At 55.6% G+C, this 19,322-nt stretch overlaps 1 protein-coding gene across 1 annotated transcript; it reads right to left on the bottom strand.

The window, feature by feature from the left end:
* Window positions 1–379: 379 nt before the first annotated feature.
* MYBPH (myosin binding protein H) lies at window positions 380–11,510 on the bottom strand. Its single transcript, XM_075521451.1, has 11 exons — window positions 11,052–11,510; window positions 10,679–10,813; window positions 8,619–8,786; window positions 5,940–6,028; window positions 4,745–4,940; window positions 4,266–4,405; window positions 3,960–4,119; window positions 2,982–3,118; window positions 2,356–2,542; window positions 1,166–1,207; window positions 380–580 (listed from the first exon to the last, which is right to left on the bottom strand). Exons 1-10 carry the CDS (start codon window positions 11,332–11,334, stop codon window positions 1,197–1,199), a joined length of 1,506 nt encoding a protein of 501 aa, XP_075377566.1. The 5' UTR covers window positions 11,335–11,510; the 3' UTR covers window positions 380–580; window positions 1,166–1,196.
* Window positions 11,511–19,322: the final 7,812 nt, after the last annotated feature.

Raw genomic sequence — 19,322 nt, 5'->3', positions numbered from 1 at the left:
GGCAGCGCCTGGATGCAATGGCTGGATCATTGCATCACTGTCGTGGATAAAGAAATGGTGCTTCGAGGAAGAAGCAGCAGCATGCCACAGTTTTGATGTTGCTATTTTTTCCCCCCAGCCAGAATCATTCTCCAGCTCTAGAAGAAAACTTTTCCCCATCATCCTCTTCCTCCTTGTTGGGTTGCTTCTGGTTTAGTCATCTTCATATGTGTTTTATAAAGCTGGTCCTTTCTGTCCAAGCTCAAAAACCATATCCTCCACCCATGGTTCAGTGGGATGCTATATGAACCCATAGCATCCTTGGCAGCTTTCTCTCCCCTCTACTTCCCCCCACCCAAGCCAACCCCACAACAAGCAGGACAGAGTGGTTTGGGTATTTTTATTAGGACCAAAGCCCCTCAAATGGGCTTGTTTTATTGTCACAGCTAAGGACACATTCAGAGAGGTCCATGCCATGGCAGGCTGAGGTGCAGGCCCCCCCAGAGCACTGCCAGCGAGCGGGCAGGCCAGCAGGCAGCAGAGGCCATGGCCAGGAGCATCACCATGTGCCATGCTACCACACAGCAGCTGCAGCATCCACCTGGGGTAAAGGAATGAGATCTGAGTCCTGTGAGGGCACCACTGCCAAGAGACCAGTGGTCAGGGATGAGTCGGGAAACCACGTCCCAGCCATGGCTTTAATGCAAGACAAACCCAGCCCAGCTCTTCCACCCTCTCCTGCCCCACAAAATTCAGGTGCAACCCTTTAACTCTGCTTTTCCACCCCACAGCCTCATTTCACGCCCCTTTATACCTGCCCCCAGCCCCAGTACCTGCCTCTCATGTGCATCCAACCCCTGGTGCCCCAGGTCTCTGAGCCCTGCCTGCAAACTGGGGCTCTGCCTGCCGTGCCGCCCGTGCATCTGCCAGGCACACCAGCCTCCACATGCATCTTTGTCCTCCTGGCCATGTTTACAGCCCTCCCTTCACCTTGCAAAGGGGCAGGTTTCTCACAGGCTCTGCAGCATCCCACCCCACCAGTGTATCTCCAGCCATGGGATGAGTAAGACCCAAGCTGGGGCTCCATCAGCAGGTGACAAGGGTTCATCCAAGACACTCAACGCACTCCACCCCCGATGAAGTGATGCACCCTCCCTCCAACCTTGCAGACCCAACCCAGACCTACCTTGCTCTTCGTCCTGCCTTCTGATCTGTCTTCACTGGGGCACTGCAGGAGAGCATGGGAGATATAAACCCCCTGAACCGCCTCGTCTTTACTTCCCTTTTGACTTCCAAAAGTGAGCCAGGGCATAACCAACCTGCTCACGTGCGCACACCAACGTGCACCTACGCACACCATCTCCGAGCACACGTGCTCCAAGCAATCATGCATCACTGCCTGCTCCTGCCCAGCTTGCCCCCAAGATCCCAGCCTGGGTGACTCCCAGGTGCTTTGTGTCCCCAGCACAGCGACAAGCTCATCCTCCTGGACGACTTCACTGTGCTGCCTGCATGGCTGCACTGACAGCCCTGCCTGCAGGGCAGCGTGGCCGGGGCCAGCTGGGTCAGTGCTCGCTGCACCGGCTGGAAGCCCTGGCACCAGCTGCCGCAGAGCCAAGCACCGACCCCATGCCACGCTGGCAGCCCTGCAGCTTCAGCAGGGACCGAGGGTACCGGGCGCCTGCTGGATTGGAGCCCTGTCTGCGTGGGAAGTAGGGCAGAGCGTGTCTCGGGGCAAGCATGTGCTGGGAAGCCATGGGAGGAGAAATAATAAAAACGACACGTGTCTAAGGACACACCGCCACTTGAGGAACACGCATATAGCGTGTGGGCATGCATCCTCCTGCATGCCGAGGTGGGTCTGCAGCACGCAGAGCAGGCGTCTGCGGGGAGCAAAGCGGGGCACCTCCATGCAAGGGCTGGGCTGGGTGCTCTGCTGAGGCAGGGAAATGTGAGCTGGAAAGTCTGGGCAGTTTCCCGAGACATAAATCAGAACAACCCAGGTGCAAGTGGAGGGGGTTCAGCACAGCCCCCACACTCATGGCTTGTGGATGGCTTGGGACACAAGTGCTGGTAGATGTAGTGAGAAGTAAACGACTGTCCCAGCCTCCACCAGCACCGCTGGTCCTTTGGCTCTGCAGTTTCTGGTTTCTTCCCCATTTTTTGGCCATGAATGAGGGAAGGTGATTTCAAGATGCTTCAAGACCATAAACCCAAGAAGCTTGAAGCTCCAGCTCCACAGGGCTGCCCAGTGTCCTTAGGCCCCCCCATCGCCAGGATCAACACAAAACAGGGACAAACCACACCACTGTGAAAGTGAGAATAGGAAAAGGCAGGCAAGGAGACCTGCTCCTCTATCTCCTCGGCCAATCTTACCTTTCACATCAAGCTTGCAGTCTACTGAGGCTTCCCCCAAAGGGTTCACAGCTTTGCAGGTGTAGATGCCCCCATCGAAAGGGCTGGGCTTGCGAATTTCCAGGGAGCAGACGCCCTGCTCTGTCATCGCTATGTATTTGGGGTCTTCTCGTATCTCCATCTGATTTTTCATCCAGATGATTTTGGGCTGGCAGGCAGCAGGATTTATTTATTTGTTTAAAGCATGGAGAGAAATGAGAAATCTAACTGGCCCCAAAATGCAGCCACCTCCCTCTGCCTTTGCCTTGGCCCTGCCTGAAGCTGGTGGCCATGGTGGGATTCACAGTCAGAAGTAGTCTGAAGAGCTAAATCTCCCATTCTTGAGCCCTGACCACTGCTCCACACTTCCTCCCCCGGTGCAGAAGGAAACAGGACGTGGCTTGAATTAAGAAATGTCTCCCATCTCCATGCAGAAACACCCCAAACTTGCCCCAGTTTGACTCAGAGGGCAGCTGCAGCCCCCTAACCTCATCCAACCCTAACCCAACATGACCAACCACCTCCCAACACCTCCAGCTACTTTGCAAAAACCCCACTGGTGGCTGCCCACACGCTGGGGCGATATTGTCCATGGAGGAACTACTGACCTGCGGGAAGCCCCGGACACAGCAGAAGAGATGTGTGCTGTAGCCCCGTGTGGTGGTTCGGTCTGTCAGGGGCTGGGTGAACTTTGGAGGCTCCATCATGTCCCATTGGGGGATCTTCTTTGCCTGGTAAGCAGTTTCTAAGAAAATAATTAATTCTAGGTTGAGGCAGAGCTCAGGCTCCTGGGCTGACCAGCACATGGTCACAGGGATTCAGCCCAAGGTATCCCAAAATACTTCTGCTCCCTCACATAACAGGCCAGTCAGCATCTAGCTTGACCCGAGGACCTGGCCTTCAGCTCAGACCAGCCCTGTCTATAAATCCCTTCTCATCCAGTCATGCCATGTTAGTGCCCAGTCCCTGCAGGGGACAGGGGAGATGCCAGTCAGCAAAGCAACACCGCAATGCGTGCTATGTGCAGCAGGTCAGATCCAGGCCAGGCACCTCTCTGGATCTCCTACTCCATCCCCAAAATTCAGTGCACAGAAACAGGAGCTGGAGGTAAGCTCTGCAGCTGGCAGAGACCCCAACTCACTGTGTGCTACCAGGGAGAAGGATGGAAATAGATGGAGGGAGAGCGGCGCTGAGCGATGCTGGTTTGGAGATTTGGCCCTGAGATGGACCACTGCAGGGGTCCCTTCCTCTGCTGGCCCTGAGCTGCAGGGCCAAAGCCAGGGCTGTTCCTCACCCCTCCCGGCTCCTGCTTCAGTCTCACCCCAGGGATGTTCATGCCTTGATCGCTCCCAGGGGGCTGACCATGGCACAAGTCTTCCCCAAAGGAGAAAGGAGGTATAGAAGGAGGGCAGGGGACCTCTGGACCTCTGCCTTGGGGATGCACAGCCTCACTCCTGCAGGGCTCATCCTGGGGACCAGCCCAGCAGCAGCATCACAACACTGAGGAAGCCCCACTAGCCCCAACGGGGACAGGACCCCCCTCTTGCCCAACCGCCCACAACCCGTTAGCCAGGGAAGGTCCCCACTTGTCTTCTTGATGTGGGCCACCCCAGAGGTGACGGCTGCTTTCTCGCTCAGCCCGCAGGCGTTTTCCGCGAACACCCGGAAGGAGTAGGTATTGCCAATGATGAGGTCAGAGATGGTGCAGCTGGTGCAGGTGCAGCGCTCCAGCGCTGTGAACCATTTCTGGGAGGAAAAAAAGAGTGCTGAGGAAAAGCAGGCTGTCCAAAGGATGGAGAAGGTGTGGGGGGAGACAGGGGCGTGCAGCTCCCCTCTCCCATCAGGGCATCCCCAGCAGCAGGGCACGGGGGCCCAGGAGTGCCCAGACTCACCCCACTCTTCTTGTCTGACTTCTGCACCATGTAGCCCTTGATCTCAGAGTTCCCGTTGTCCACTGGGGGAGTCCACTCCAGGGCCACGTTAAAGCCCCACACATCCACCAGCTTCAGGTTCTGCGGGGGGCCCGGTGGCTCTGCAAATGCAAACCCTCACCGGGTGGCATCCTAATTTGCTCCCCCCACGTTCTGTGCCTTGACCATCCCTTGCACCTTGCTTTTAATCTCTTCTCACCCTGTTGCAGCACACAAGGAATGAGAAGCTGCGACGGGCATGGGCTGGCAGAAACCCTGCATCCCCAACCAGAGGAGTTCACCTCCATGATCCTGGAGATGACCCCACTGGAAGAGGGACCCCAGGGTCCCTTGCCTTGTTGCTGGCCCTGTCCCATCCCACCCAGAACAAGAGCTACCCCCAAGCAAGGGGTAGAAATGAGCCCCAGAGCGACCCTGCAGGGTCCCATCCCCAGCCTTACCAATCACTCGGATGTCCAGGGTAGCCTTGTCCTCCACTCCATTTATGCGCACAGTGAGCTCGTACTTGCCCGAGTCGCTGCGCTGCGCCTCGCGGATGTAGAAGATGGTATCCTTCCCCGTGTTGCAGATCTTGATGCGGCTGTTGTCCAGGGGCTGGTCACCCTTGGTCCAGATCACCTCGGGCTGCGGCTTTCCCTGGAGCAACCCGCACAGGCAGGTTAGGAGCCACTTGAGTGCATGGTCCCAACAGGTCCTGCTGGGAAGGACGGGTGGGCAGAGCCGCCCTGCTTTGTGCAGGCAGCAGTGGCCTGGATATGGCCTCTCCCGTCCAGCAGTCCCTGGGGAAGAAACTACAGCCGATCCCTGGCAGCCCCACTGATGGGAAGCCATCAGGCTCCAGGGATGATGCTGGAACGTGCTGGTCCCCCAAAGTCCTCATGGAGCAAGCCCAGCTTTACTTGCCCAGGGCATAGGAGGCAGAACTGCTCTCCTGTTGCCCAGGCACTGAGCCCAGGTTCAAGCCTAGCAGCAGGGGCTTGAATTCAGCATTCAGGGCCAATTCATGCCTGAGCATGGCCAGCACAGGCTCCCAACCGCCTACGAGACATGGCATGGACAAGTCCCTCATCTCAGGGCCAGCTTTCTGCCTCTTGCTTCCCTCTGCTTGACCAGCGTGTTTCAGGGCTGGTTTTCTCCATCCCAGATGCTGTGGTGGAGATGCTTTGGTGATGCCCCAGACAGCACGCAATAGCTCAGTTGAGGAGAGGACCTTCAGCTTGGCCCACCAGTGTCAGCATTGCTCTCCTCATCACACAGGAGAGGTTGCCATCACACTCTGCTCCAAAGGCAGCTGCTCTCCCCAAGGGGACCCCCACTGTTGTGCTGTGGGGTCCTGTGGTATGTGGCCAGATCCCTGCCAGGCTCGGCCACAAGCATGAGCTGAACAGGGCTTGTGGGCTGAGACAGCAGCAATAGTTAGCCCATGCCCTAGTGTGTTTGGGGTTGTCCCACTGCCAACGCCATCAATAAAGACATAGCAGGAGAAAAATGGGAGCTAGGCAGGAACAGGAGAGAGGTTCCCACCCCATCTCCCACCCTTGGCCCCAGGCATGTCACGGTGGCTAGAAAAGTCACTGCAGAAACTAACCTGCAGTGAAAAAGCCTGGGGGATTAAATCCCAAATTGTCCACCTACCTGGAAAGGGATCATCATGTTCACGGCATCCCCAACACGCCTGACATAAGTCTGCCGCAGGTGACGGGGCATACGGATCCTCGGGAGCTCTGGGGACCAGAAAGTCATACAGTGGGGCCAAGGAAATCACAACCCCCAACTGGCTTACCCACCCCACGCATCCCCCTGCTTGGCCATCAAGAAATCCCACCCAGAAACATGGCCACCTCTTCCCTCTCATCTCCTGGACAGTGCTTGCTTCCCTGCAGGGCCATACCATCCTATCCCATTGCCTGCACCCCAAAATTATATCCATCCTTGAGATACCAGGTCACCAACCCAACGGCACCACCCCGATGGACCATCCACCCTCTTCATTATACCCAGGCCATGGAGACCAACATGGGCTTAACCAGAAGAGCCACAGCACAGACTACATGGTAGCAAGGCAGAGGACACCATCTCCCAGTTAGGAAATATTTCTCCCCCAGCTCAGAAAGCAGACTTCCAGAGGCACACAACCCAACTTCCAGCAAGGACAAGGCTCGCCAGATCTCCACCTTCACTGCGCTCAAGGCCATCGAGAGACCAAGGTGGTGCATGGTTACTCACAGCAGAGCTGTGAAAGCCCCAGGCTGAAAACGAAGGCTAACGTCCCCAAGGGAACATAACAAAGATAAGCAAAAAACCCACTGGAGAATGCTGATGGAGTGTGTGTCTCCTTCCCGGGGTGAAAATAGCAGCCGTGTAACCCTACCGGCTCAGTGCCACTGGGTGATCCTTGTGGAGAGGCATTGGGTTTACGTGAGCCCCTCAAAAGAGCTGTGTCTCTGCCCGGATTAAATGTGCTGCAGCTTAGCTCTGGGGAGGGGGCACGGCCAGAATTAAACCGGGACTGAGAGATGGCTAAACAGCTGTGAGTGTGAAACACCGGCGGTGGGCTGGGGAGGGCAGGGAGATGCCCAGCAGTCCCAGATGGCCCCACCGACAGCTGAGACGGTCTCTCCTCTGCTCATGCTGCTATTCGCTTCAGGGATCCATGCGTCGATGCTGCCACTTGGGCTCATCAGTCTCAGCGGGACGGAGAAACCTGACCTCGATGGAGGAATGTTAATTCATGGGTGTTTTCCCCAGCTCACGCGTGCCTTGCTCAGCCGCAGAGGGCTGGCCGAGGTCGGTGGCCCAGGTGACATGCTGCCACGGGTGGGAAGGCATTTTTCCTGCCCCAGCTCCCTGTAGAACGCGACTCCCACACCGAATCTTCATCTCGTTTCTCCTCGTCTCTCTCCACTTCCCAAACCCCCTCTTCCCACCTGTTTTTAAACTCTCTGCCATCTGTATTGTTGCTATTTAAAATCCCTTGTGATGCTATAAATGAACCGGTGAGAGGTACAAAATGCAGTTCCCGAATAAAATGTGAAGACCAGAAGGTAACAGATGGGGCAGAGAGGAGCAGACTCGTGCACCTGACACACACCAGCGCCGCCGGGGTGGACATGGGGAGCAGAGGGACACTGAGGGCTAATTTGTTCCTCAGCAAAGCCAAGCAGTGTGCACAGGGCTGTATTTCAAATGAAACGCAAAAGTAGGCACGTGCTGTTTGCTGATGAAGAGTTTCAGTTAGCAAAAAGAAAAGAGAGAAGAAAAAAAACGCGCTAGCGTGGAGCAAGAGCAAGTTGTGCATGGGTCTTTCAGCTCTTTGGGTTTCACACCTCTCAGCTGGTACACGTGGCTGGGACAAAGCTCAGGCAGCAGGGACAGGGGGGTTGAACTGGTGGGTGCAGCACGGGTCTAGAATGGGAAACACGAGCTGTGCATTTGGCATCTCATGCCAGTCCCCCATGCCTCAGTTTCCCCAGTCCTACAAGGTATGGTGGGATGCCTTTGAGATCGGGAGGTGAACTTGGCAGCAGACACCAACCACTAAGCCACGTTCACCTCCTCTGAGCAGACCGAGAGGACGGACCCTGCAGGACCCTTTCCAGATGCTGACAGCCTTCTCCAAGCCTTTTCCTATGAAAAGCTGACAGTTCCTGGAATAACTTTTGTTATTATTAGTAGTATTTTTAAGTAGCTGAAAAATCCAATGTGTTCTTTGAGTAATAGGAAAACTTGCACATTAATAATTCCTTGTAAAGGAAAAATAACTCTATATTTGCTGTTTGATAAGTGAAAACCAGCCTTGCAATCATACATCAGCCTCAGCACATTCGCAGCACCCCGGGAGGAATTCGAGTCTTGCTAAGCATGGGAACAAGTCATTCATTAGCGAGTTCAGCATGATTAAAGTTCCCATGCTCCAGGCTACCAGCTCTTGACTTTCCTTAGCTAAATAAACAAAGCTGTCTGATGTGTATGTGATGGCATAGTGGAGATGTAAGCATGGCCAAGGAGAGGAGATGTGCTCAAAGTGAGACTGTTTCTGAGCTCTTGAAATGAAATGGGAAAATGTGGCTCTGCATTTTGAGTCCTTCACCCCCAAAGCTTCACCATCTGCAAGATCAGCGTCTTGAGGTCGGAAAGCTACTCCATCCCACCGCAAGGGAATTGGACACAGTTATTGAGAATAACATCTCAGTCAAAGGCTGGATTGCAACGTGTGAGAGGGCAGAGGCTGCTCAGGCTGCAGGGATGGACTGTGATTCCCTCGTACCGCTGACAAAGCACACGGGAATTATGCACGGCAGGAGCAGTACTTACGGAGGATCTCTCTGATGAGGACTGGCTGCTCCAAAGTAGCTGGGACACTGGCACCACTGGCACTGACAGCCTTCACCCGTACATGGATCTTGTCACCAGAGCTGAGGTCCTGGATTGTGTACCGGGTGGAAAGAAAAGGCTCCTTGTTCGCAGCTGTCCAGTCTGTACCTACAATGAACCCAGCAGAGCGCTTCAGGTGTGCAGTGGACAGACAGACACACACCCCAAACAGCAGGATCAAGCCACCGGGGGTGAAACCCAGAGGCAAAGAACCCCTTCCTTGCAAAGGCTGAATGATTTGGGGCACCAGCAGAAAAAGGTATCTTAGAGGGGTATCTTCGTACCCCACTCTGCCAAGGACCGTGGGGTACGAAATGCTGGCAGAAGCTCAACTGTTGAGCAGGAGGCTATTTGCAAGTAAGAAAAGGCATTAGACCAGTAAACATGGTCACTGCTGACCTTCCAGGTGCATTTCTGGAAGTAGTTAAGACCCTTTGACCACTCTGCCAGCCAGTCTGCTCCTCTTACTGCCCCAGGATAACTTGTTGGGGCTCACCATGTTCCCCAGTGCATCCTCCACATCGGGCAAGGTCTGCTCATCACCTGCCACCAGCCAACTAGACCTCTCCAACTGTTCTTCCTGCTTGGAAGGGGCATCTTGAACTCACCCCACGGCCAAGATGTAGAATCCCTCCCACACCAGCCAGCTAACACAGCTTTGCAATGTACCGAACCTCTTAAGAGGTTTCTCAGTTAGAAAACAGACTGCCCCAGTCACCAAAGGACTGGGTGTCCCAGGCAGGCAGGTAGAGCAACCTACATGTGCCAGGGTTTGCTAAGCCACCATGTGCGCCTTCAAAACAAGAAGGTTTTCATGTCAATGCTGTCAGACCAGCCAAATCCCACCAGCTCCTCTTTCCCTTCACCGCTGGCGTTATTCAAACCAGCCCTCACTCAAATCTCACCATATTTTAGCCAACCAGGGTCTTGCACCTGCCCAAAAACAGCGGTCATGGAGCCCATGTGGTTATCACTAGCGCTCTCCTGTCACCCAGCCAAGCACAAAGCAAGCTAGGAGAGCATCCAAAACTGTGACCTTTGGGTGGCTGTCAGCCAGCACCCTCCAGGAATGGCTGCATCTTTCCTTGTCCCACACAAGGGCCTCCTCACGCATCCCATCCAGCCATGGTTACCTCCCCAGTCCCCAGCCCAATGATGAAAGCCTCCCACAGCCAAGCATGTGTTGATCGTGCCGGCCACAAGCTAAACAGCCAAGGGTCATAGATCAAGTTCCCCAAGGCCCACGAACCACCTGGGTTTCCCAAACCACTCCAGTCTCATGCAGCACCCAGCCCACCAACCCCAGCCTCCCCTTGCAGATCCCCCCAGCCACACAGGTCATTCACTCTCACCCCAAAGTCAAGCAGGGCTTCAAGAAAGTGCGCAAAACACAAGTCTTATCCACCTACCCCATTCCACCAACCAGCAATGCAACCAGAGAACCACAGATAATTGTTGCCACCCACCAGCCCACCTCTATCCACCACAGCCATCCCCCTTCCAGGCATGTCGAGCCCCATCTCGCTCGGGCAGGGCTTGCCTGCTGATGCATACCAGCCCCTCTTGTGCTGCCCAGGATCCTTTCCTCCCTCATCCTCCCACCTTATCCCCATTCCTTCTGCACTTAATTTTGGGCAAACATGGGAGAATTGCAGCTTCTTTCTCCTGAGGTCTTGCATCACCATCCCAGCCACAGGTCTCTGCAGAGCTGGAGTTCATCAGAGACCATCCTCAGTGGGTATGCTGGTCTCTACCTGGACATGGCAGTGACTTTAAACCCGGTCCAGCCCCCTGCTAAAGACATCACTACTATCTGAAGCCAGTGGGAAGCCCCTCTCCTCCATGGAAAAAAAATTACCATTTAAAATGAACCTATTTGGGCAAAGAAAGGGAAATGGTGCCCAGGGAAATGCGCTGCCAGGTTCTGCCTAGCTCCATCCCCGCCTCTGCAGCAACACACCATCTCTCCATGTTTACGAGGCAGGAAAGCCCAAGCCTACTTCCATCTTTGCAGATCTCCACCACGTATCCATCCAGGCCCGACCGGCCAGTCTGCTCCGGAGCTTTCCAGGTCAGCGTAACTGAGTTTTCGCTCACTTCTTCCACGGCCAAGGACAAGGGGGAGCTGGGCGGCTCTGTAACAAACCCAGTGGTGAGGACAGGCTCTCGAGTACCATGGCTGTCGGAGGGCAATCACCCAAACTCCATGCTGGTCTTCAGCCCCCCCCATCCTCCTAATCCCCCAGCCTTATCCCATTGCAAAAATATCCCTGATGACCTCATCTCCCCGTCCCTTCAGCCCGGCACCCCCACATGCCCCCTCCCAGCCTTGCATATCTCCCCTCCCCACTTCAAGTCCGGTCCCGTCCTCACCTGCCTTTGGTTTCTCAGGCTTAGGTTCAGGGGCTGGGGCTTGGGGTTCAGCTGGGGGAGGCGGGGGACCTTCTTCAGCAGCTGGAGTCACTTCTGCCGTGGGGACGGGAGCAGGCTCGTCAGCGGGGGCTGTGGTCTGCTCTGTGGCAGGGGGATGCTCAGGGGCCGGGGGCTCTTCAGCAGCTGGGGCTGGTGCTGGTTCTTCCTTTGGGGCTGGCACTGGCTCTTTCTTCCGAGCCACCGGAGCCGGGTCTGTGGCCGGAGGTTTGGTTTTGCCGGTCATTGCTGCAAAGCCTGGGGGCTGGGGAAGAGGATGTTTTGGGGTCTCTGCTCTGGGATGTCCGCTCTGTTTCGGGGTCCCTGCTCCAGACCAAAGGTCTCTCCTCCAGATCTAGGATCTCGACTCCGAAGCTGGGGTCCCTGCTCTGGACCAGGCGTCTCCACTCTGGACGGACAGTCTCTGCTCTGGGACGGCTGTGCCGGGAGGGGGGAACCAGGTCACTGAGCCAGAACAAGGGCTGCGAGATTTTTATACACTTCGGCTGGCACTTGTCACCTCCCTGCAAACCAATCTGCCTGCGCAGGCGGGGGCCGCCAGGAATAGCCACCCGGGACCTGCACATTCAGCAGTACGCCCCTACCCCCTCCTATGAGACCGCAGCACATGGTCCCAGCCCCCCCGCCATCCCCCCCGGGCTCGCACGGGACTGGGCAGGCCAGGGCCAGGTCACCTTTATTTGGGGACATGGCTCCTGTCCCCAGCACCAACACCCCTCTAGCTAAGGGCTTCTCAACCCCCCCACTGCCACCTCCTCAGCCACCCACTGCCCCCCCAAGTCCTCCCCTTAGCCTCCCCATAGACCCTGCACCCCATATGCCTTCCCCCAGCTCCTGCATTAACACCAGACCCCCCCACCCCAATAGTCCCTGTTAATCCAGCATCGACCCCCCCAAACCCACCTGCTCCCCCCATGTCCTCCCATAGTCCCCACTGTAACCCCAGACCCCTCTGCTCCCCCATGTCTTCCCCCAGCCTCCACCTCAATCCCAGAACTGTTGAGGTTGGAAGGGATCATCCTGGGATCATCTGGACCAACTCAGCTGCCTGGACCCCTGACCCATGTTCCTGGAGAAGATTAATCACTGGCCAGCCCAGCACCACGTTCTCCAGCCTCTGCCCTGCCCATATGACCAGGACCTTGTCCATGGAGTCTGGTCACCCCAGGACTTGTGACCCACCACCCTTCTGTTAGCCCCCAAACTCAGATTCGCCCCAAAGCCCCTCACTGACCCAGGAAAGCCCTGTGAGTCCTACAGGACATAACCCCGCTCACCCCTGCCTGTCCTTGTTTCCCTCACTTGCCACGCTATGCAATGAGATGCTACTAAAAATGTCTCCATAACCTATGGTCTAATTCCTTAACCTTCCTCAAATTCGGGTTGTTTTCTCCTGTTCCCCAGCTACCTGCACGTCTCCAGGGATGCTGCTATGGAGGAACCAAGCAAGCCCAGCTCTCCTGGGTGTTGGTCCAAAGGCTCACAGTTTTGTGGTCCCCAGGAAACACCTCCAAAGATGGACATCAGGGTCAAGAGGCATCTCTGAGACAGCCAGAGCATGAAGCTATGCACTCTGACAGGGCCAGATGATCTGAGCTTTGCTAACAAGGGCGTGGTTTTCCAGGTGGGGGGAGCTGTGGTCACCCAGGAAGGGGAGGGAGAGGAGAAAGACCAAAATCCATTGGCCAGGCTGGTCTTTAAAGGGATGGTGACATCCCAAAAAAAAGCCCCAGAGCTCTGAGGGATGCATCCCAGCTGGAGCAGGAGCCATGGACCCAGTGGGAAGAGGGGATGGGGAGAAGAGGCCGGGGCAGCAATGCTGACTCTTTGGACCATCAGGGTGTCACAGGGGTACCGGGCTCAGCTCCTGGCTGCAAGACAGCAACAGGCAAGCACTGACGGCTGCATGGAGGCATCGCCCCGAGGACCCCTGCCCATGGTGCTCTATGCAGACAGACAGCGAGACGTGCAACTGCCAATCTCCACAAAGAGCACGGAGACCCCACACTTTCTGCTAGCCCTGCTCCTCCTGTAAGCTGAGAAGAAAGCTCATCACAGCCACCAGCCTTGCAAGTCACATGGGGATCAGGTAACGCGAGTGCAAACCTGGTCCCCCATGGGCTCTGATCCTGCCTGGAGGCTGCAGCCTGGCAGCACGGCCCTCCTGCTCCAGGGAGGGATTATTTTTTCTCTCCTGGTTATTTCAGAAACAGCGTTTGGCAGCAGGACGAAGCCAGGACACCAAGAGATGGTATCGGTATCTCAGGGAGGGCATGTTTCCTCCAAAAGTATGTGATAACCCAGATGTTCCTCGATTACTTTCGCCAGTGAGGAGCAATATGACTAATAAAGGCTCCTCCTTCCCCAAAATACCTTTGGGATGCCTGAGGGATGAGATCCCTGAGGCAGGAGAGGGTGACATGGGGTTCCCAGCCGTTTTTGCTGCCTGCGGGCCTTGGATGGGTATTGGCAGTCCCTCCCGCTCCGCGGAGCAGCTTGGAGTGGCTCAAACTTGCCAAGTGGGTCATGAACCAGAAAATTTTCTGCAGCTGCTCTGGCAAAAAGGAAGACAGCCCTGCTCCCCAGCACAGTGATGTAAGGCTAGAGGAGACTGTCCATCTCCAGCTGCCTTTGGCTCCCTGGTGGGTCTGGCACACAGAGGGCAGGATTGGAGAAGCTCTGGTTTCCCAATACCTTGACCCACAGGGATTTCATCCTGTCCTGGATGATCTTGGCACCTCCTTGACCCCTCAGCATTCACATGGCCCATGCCTTGATGACTTTTTCCATCAGCTCACAGGTGGCCACCTCCAGACTCCCACAACCATCAACTCTGCTCAGAAGTCTTCCATGTGTCTTTCCCAAAGGCAATCATGATGTCTAATCTAAACCAAAATGCTTTGCAAAAAGTGGGTTTCTTCTGATTATGTGTTAAGAAAAGCAATTTAAAGAGCTCTGGGGGGAAAAAAAAATCAATACCAAAACTCTAGTTCATAAGGAAATGAGCACTCAGATTTCTCTCCTATTTCAATTCGGGTGAATGCAGTTGAAAATTAAACACTGTCCCCAGGAAAAGAACATCAATGCAATTATTTCGTTTGAAGTTCTTGGTTTGAACAAAACTTGAGGTTTTCAACCTGCTCGATGACGTTTAGGTGCTGTTTTCTCTGTTGACTCACAGGATGACTCATAGGTTAAGAGCAAGTGAATCAACATGGTTTATCATCCAGACTTATCTGGGCCACGTTACTGTAGTATATTGGCATCTTGTTTATTCGCACATTGCCAGTAAGACCAACGTATGCTGAGCAAACCCAAGCATGGAAACACTACGCTGTCTGCTGTAGATGACAAAGACATCATGGCACGTTGCGCAAGTCCAAAGTCAAAGGGTTTCCCTTAGGGACCAGACTCGGGAGCTGAAGGTTTCGTTACCTACTGCGATGGCTTCGCTTTTGGATGCACGATGGGGAGGGAGAAACTGCTCCCATAGCGTCATTTCACCAACAAGGACGGGAACGGGGTGTCTCAGCCCCCCGACTTTGGGGTGAGGGACCTAAAATGAGTCTGGTGTCAGAAACAAAATTAAATGCCCGCCGGTGCGATTCCTTCACCTTGGCATGAAAACAAAGAGCACACCGAGTGTGCTGCGCTGGCTGTTCCTGCAGGCAACTGGGACGGTTGAACATTAAAATTTTAGTGATAAATTAAATAGCAACACATTTTTTTGCCTGAAACTCCAAATATTTCAAGATTTAGCCAAAATACTCGGTATTCATGTTTTCCAGTGAGAAAAGATCTCTTCTCTACAGGAAGCAGATATTTTTTATAAATCAGTTTTGACTCACGTTTCCAGCCCACTGCACCATTGATAGGTTGCCTTACTTATCTTCCAGGTAAAACAAGGTCTAAATAATGAAAGCCTCATTTCTTCCTCAGATTGTCCTCATGCCACTGTTATTCAAACCCACCAAAGATGCATCATAGTCATCTTTCAGCTGAGCTTATTGACAGGACCACATTGCAAAGAGATAAATCGGGCTGTACCCCAAAAGCATCGGGTCTACCCATTCACCCAGATTTGCCAGTTCAGGAAATCGCAGCATTGAGGACCTGCCAGGTGGGACGGGGGAAAGCCTCGGCAGCGACGTTCCCCAACACAACAGCTGATGTGTTGGTGCGGGAAGACAGAAGATGCCTCCGACAGCTGGGGCAAATCCTGGAGGCTTTCAGAGATTAGGACCAGCCCTAAAACAGAGCTCCAGGATTAGGCAGGAGGTGGTGAGGTCTTCCCACTTGCACATCGTAAAGCAAAGCAGAGATGCCAAAAGTCCAGAATAAACGAAGGGCTCCTTGAAGCTGTAACATCCTCCATGCTCGTCCCCTCTTGCCCCTGTCCCCACGAATGTCTCTGGAAAGGCCGGTGGGCTCTTTGCACTCCAGGAGGACTGTGAAAGCAGCAGGGTGGATGTCACACGCTGTTACCTGGGCCACCACTGGTTCTGAGCACGGCATCATGAGGTCCTTGGCACAAGAAATATGCTTCACCGGGGCAGAGGACAGAGCCAGGCTCCAAGGGATGGTATCATGGGTGTCAACAAGGAGCAGTCACCCATAGCCTGTATCAGGGTGGGGAAGGGGACGCACAGGACTGACAAGGTCCCCACTGCCACCCCTCAGTGGGATATATTCAAAGCTACCCAACGGGAGAGAGCAGGAGCCATCCCCACCTCCCTATGGCCACATCCAGCCCTGCACACGTCATGTGGACGGTGAGTCCACGGCAGGCACCACAAATGGCCAGAAAAATGCCCAAACCCTCTGGACTTCAGCAGAAAGGAGGTGCCCAAACCCCTTTTGGGGAGGATATCGCTGCCAGTTACTGATGTGGCTGGAGATGGTTTCTGTGTGGGGCTGTCCCCTCCTTTCGGCTGCTTCCCCCCTCCTGCCATTGCCTGTCCCCTCTCCAGGGGGGTTAAGTCAGACCTCCAGAAAACCGGGGAGGTCATATGGAAAACACACAGCAGCCGACCACAAATGCCAGCAGGGCTGAGGCTCGGGGTGGCTTAGCGCCCTGCCTGCCGCATCACATCTCCCCAGCTCCCAGCAGCATTTCCAGCCTCCGTGTCACCATGATATTCGCAGCGTGCTGAGTCAAGCAGCCGGGGCAGGCGGCAGGTGGGCTGGGATGTAGGCAAGCTTTCCATTTTGTGTGTCGCACACAAGCGGACACTTACTTCACCCCGAAGCAATGACTGCAGGCAGGGGGTCCCGGGGCTGAGCTGGGACACGGGCTCGACCCCTCTCCCAAAGCCCCCAGGGTAGCGCCTGTTGTGGTGCCACCCTGGGGCAGGAGTTTTAAGGAAGTATTGCTTTAAAATGTCCTTGTCTGGTCTAGAAAACACAGCCAGGCAAAAAAGAGGCATTGCCAGCGTGATTCAGGGTGTCCCCAAGGTCCTGTTGGGCACCCCTTGCCAGGCGCAGAAGTAGGGTTCATGCAGCCCAGCCGCATGCTCCAGAGTTATCCCCATTGCATGGCTGCACATCAGCTCACACCACCAGCACTCAGCATCACCAGTTTGATTCACCGAATCATCGATAGCCCTTTCTTCTCCAAAAGGGTTATCAAGCATTGGAACAGGCTGCCCAGGGAAGTGGCTGAGTCACCATCCCTGGAGGTAGACGTGTAGACATGGTGCTTAGGGACACAGTTTAGTGGTGGACTTGGCAGTGTTAGGTTTATGGTTGGACCTGATGATCTTAAGGGTCTTTTCCAACCTAAATTATTCTCTGATTCTATGATCAGTCAGGGTGAGCAAGGGGTTCACTCACCACCAGGTCCCCTGGCATCGGCTCGCAGAGCAGCACAGTGGGTGCCTAGACCTGCAACCTGCCCACCGGCATCAGGAGCTGCCGGATGCGGGCAGGACTCGTGGATGCAAACACCCAGCACCAACGGCCCCTTTGGGGTGTTATTTTGGGGCTGTGATGGGGTAATTCTCCTCTGAGCTGTCAGGGGGAGAGAAATAGAGAAACCCATGCAGAGATGCCCCGATTTTGCCCAGTGCCTCGCTGGGAGCTCAGTGCCAGCTCAGTGTCCCCTCCAGCCTGGGGACAGCACTGCAGGGAGAAAACCATCGTGGAGCGGCATCACCCGCTGCCCTTAGCTGAAGTGGTCCCCGCAGCACTATCCATGGGGCCATCGCACATCGCAGCCACGGCACGAGGTGGGCAGCACCCTCCGAATCGGTAGCTGCACCCGGGGCCGGCCAGGACAGGATGTGACAGGCTGGCAGAAGCACTCACACACCTTGGCACCACATCAGCCACCGCCCGCATCTCCAGCACCCAGAAGCCATACCAAACCCGAGGCATTGCTCTGCCCTTGGTGGGTGTTTTTACCAATCCTGCCCTACCTCTGGGGCTGCCAGCAGGAGCTTACCTAGGACAGGCAGACAGAGAGCCCGCTGGGGCTGAGCCCGTGCCAGCCCCGCTGTCCTCAGCCTGCCGGGGGTCACCTCTACCAAGGGTTGGGGAGAGCAGCTGGGGATGCCAATAAGGCTCTGTCACCACCTGCGCTGCCTGGTCCCACTCTGCGGCAGGGAAAGGCTGCAAACAGCAGCTTGGGTTTTCCCTTCTGCATTAAAAGCCGGGTGCTCAGAAAGCCCAAAAATGTTGCAAGCCGCCTTTGCTATTTTATTCAGGACACATACGCACAGGGGTTGCACCTGGGGGACGCAGCCACACAACCTGACTGCTGCTGGTGCCGAGCTGTGGCAACCCTTGGGCCAGCAAGCGGGGAGTCGGGAGGCTCTGCAAGAGAATGGGGAGGAAACAGCTCAGCCTTGGGCTCCACCAGCACCGAGGGCAAATTTTTTTATCATTTAGTATCAGCAGGGAGCTGATGTATTTGCTCTTTACTGCACAGGGGCAGACACCACTACCCAGAGCCCCACTTCGCTCATCTCCATGCCCGCAGTCCCAGTCAGCACCTAGTGTCCCAGTTCACCCAGCAACCACTGGTCCCCAGGACGGTGTCTAGCCCTGATGTAAAGACTTCAAGGCACTGAAACCCCTGCCAGGGTGCACATGCCGTTGGCTGGTTACACCCCAAGTACACACTTCTGGTCTCACTTGACTTTCAGCATCCCCTTGGGTCTCCTTACCTGCATCAAGGAAGCCACCTTAGGTGTCCTCAAGGCCATTGCTCCTCTCCAGCCTCCAGTCCCTCCTGCAGGATCAACACTGAGGGCTGGTGTCTCCACTTCCCCTCCCAGCTCCTCCCTCATTTTCTCACACTCCTCCTTTCCTTGCCTTAAATGCTTTCACTGGCACCCTCGCCTGCCTCCTTTCCCTCTGCTCTCCCCATCCCCTCCTATCTGCACCCTCCAACCTCCTCCCCACCTCATGCAGAGTCCCTGCAGGACGCTGCCGTGCTCCACCCCACCGCAGCCAGAGCAGCCAACAGCTTGTTTGGCTGAAAGCACCACAGCAGATGGGGACCAGCATGATGTCCTGCAGCCAGACCTGTCCCAGCCCTGGTGCCACTGGGGCAAGCTGCGTTTCAGATGGGGCAGCCAATATCCCAAAGAGGTCTCCAAGGCCGGCGTGGTGGTGGCTGGCACCGCAAGGGCTGCCTGTACCCTGCCATGTCCGAGGGGTTTGCGGAGGGCTGTCCCTTCCCAGGATGCTCTGAAGCAAATGGGATCTGCTCCCTTAATGGGGCAGCACGTCCCAGACCCACCCCGTGTCGCTCTTCAACCCAGGCACCTTGTCCCTCTCTAACCCAGGCACCTTCGTTCGGGAGCATCCTTGCCGTGCCTCCCTCCCTGGAGAGTTTGCTGGATTGCAGGGGCTATGAGAGGGGTTGGACCGTCCCCAAATCCCAGTGACTCCCTCCAGGCCCCAGTAAACTGGGAAGACAAACTAGTTTGTGGTTGTCCAACCGTGGCCCAGCTGCACCCTTCCCTGCTGCCACCAGGGAGCATCATGGGGACATTTAATCAGGCTGTCCTCACCCTGGGTCCATCTGAAACCCTCCAGATACTGTGCCAGGCTTTGGGAAGATGCTGTTCCCTTTATGCCTGGTCCTTAGTGTCCCTGGTGTCCCCACAGCCAGATCTGACCCAGCCTTGCTTTGGATGCACGGGCTCGACCTGCTGCAGGGTGCCTGCTGCCACGGTCAGGGCACCCAGCTGCTTCTCCCTGCCCTGC

This window comes from Mycteria americana, chromosome 20, assembly GCF_035582795.1.
Source record: "Mycteria americana isolate JAX WOST 10 ecotype Jacksonville Zoo and Gardens chromosome 20, USCA_MyAme_1.0, whole genome shotgun sequence".
Classification (NCBI taxonomy): domain Eukaryota; kingdom Metazoa; phylum Chordata; class Aves; order Ciconiiformes; family Ciconiidae; genus Mycteria; species Mycteria americana.
Note: the sequence above shows the minus strand (reverse complement) of the source record. Positions and strands in the feature narration are given on the sequence as shown.

Excerpts from the sequence above, each read along its gene's own strand:
- MYBPH (XM_075521451.1), bottom strand. The coding sequence starts at position 11,334 with ATGACCGGCAAAACCAAACCTCCGGCCACAGACCCGGCTCCGGTGGCT. Across the intron at positions 10,814-11,051 it reads GCCTGAGAAACCAAAGGCAG|AGCCGCCCAGCTCCCCCTTG; the intron begins GTGAGGACGGGA and ends GGTTTGTTACAG. Across the intron at positions 8,787-10,678 it reads GGAGATCTGCAAAGATGGAA|GTACAGACTGGACAGCTGCG; the intron begins GTAGGCTTGGGC and ends GGTTCATTGTAG.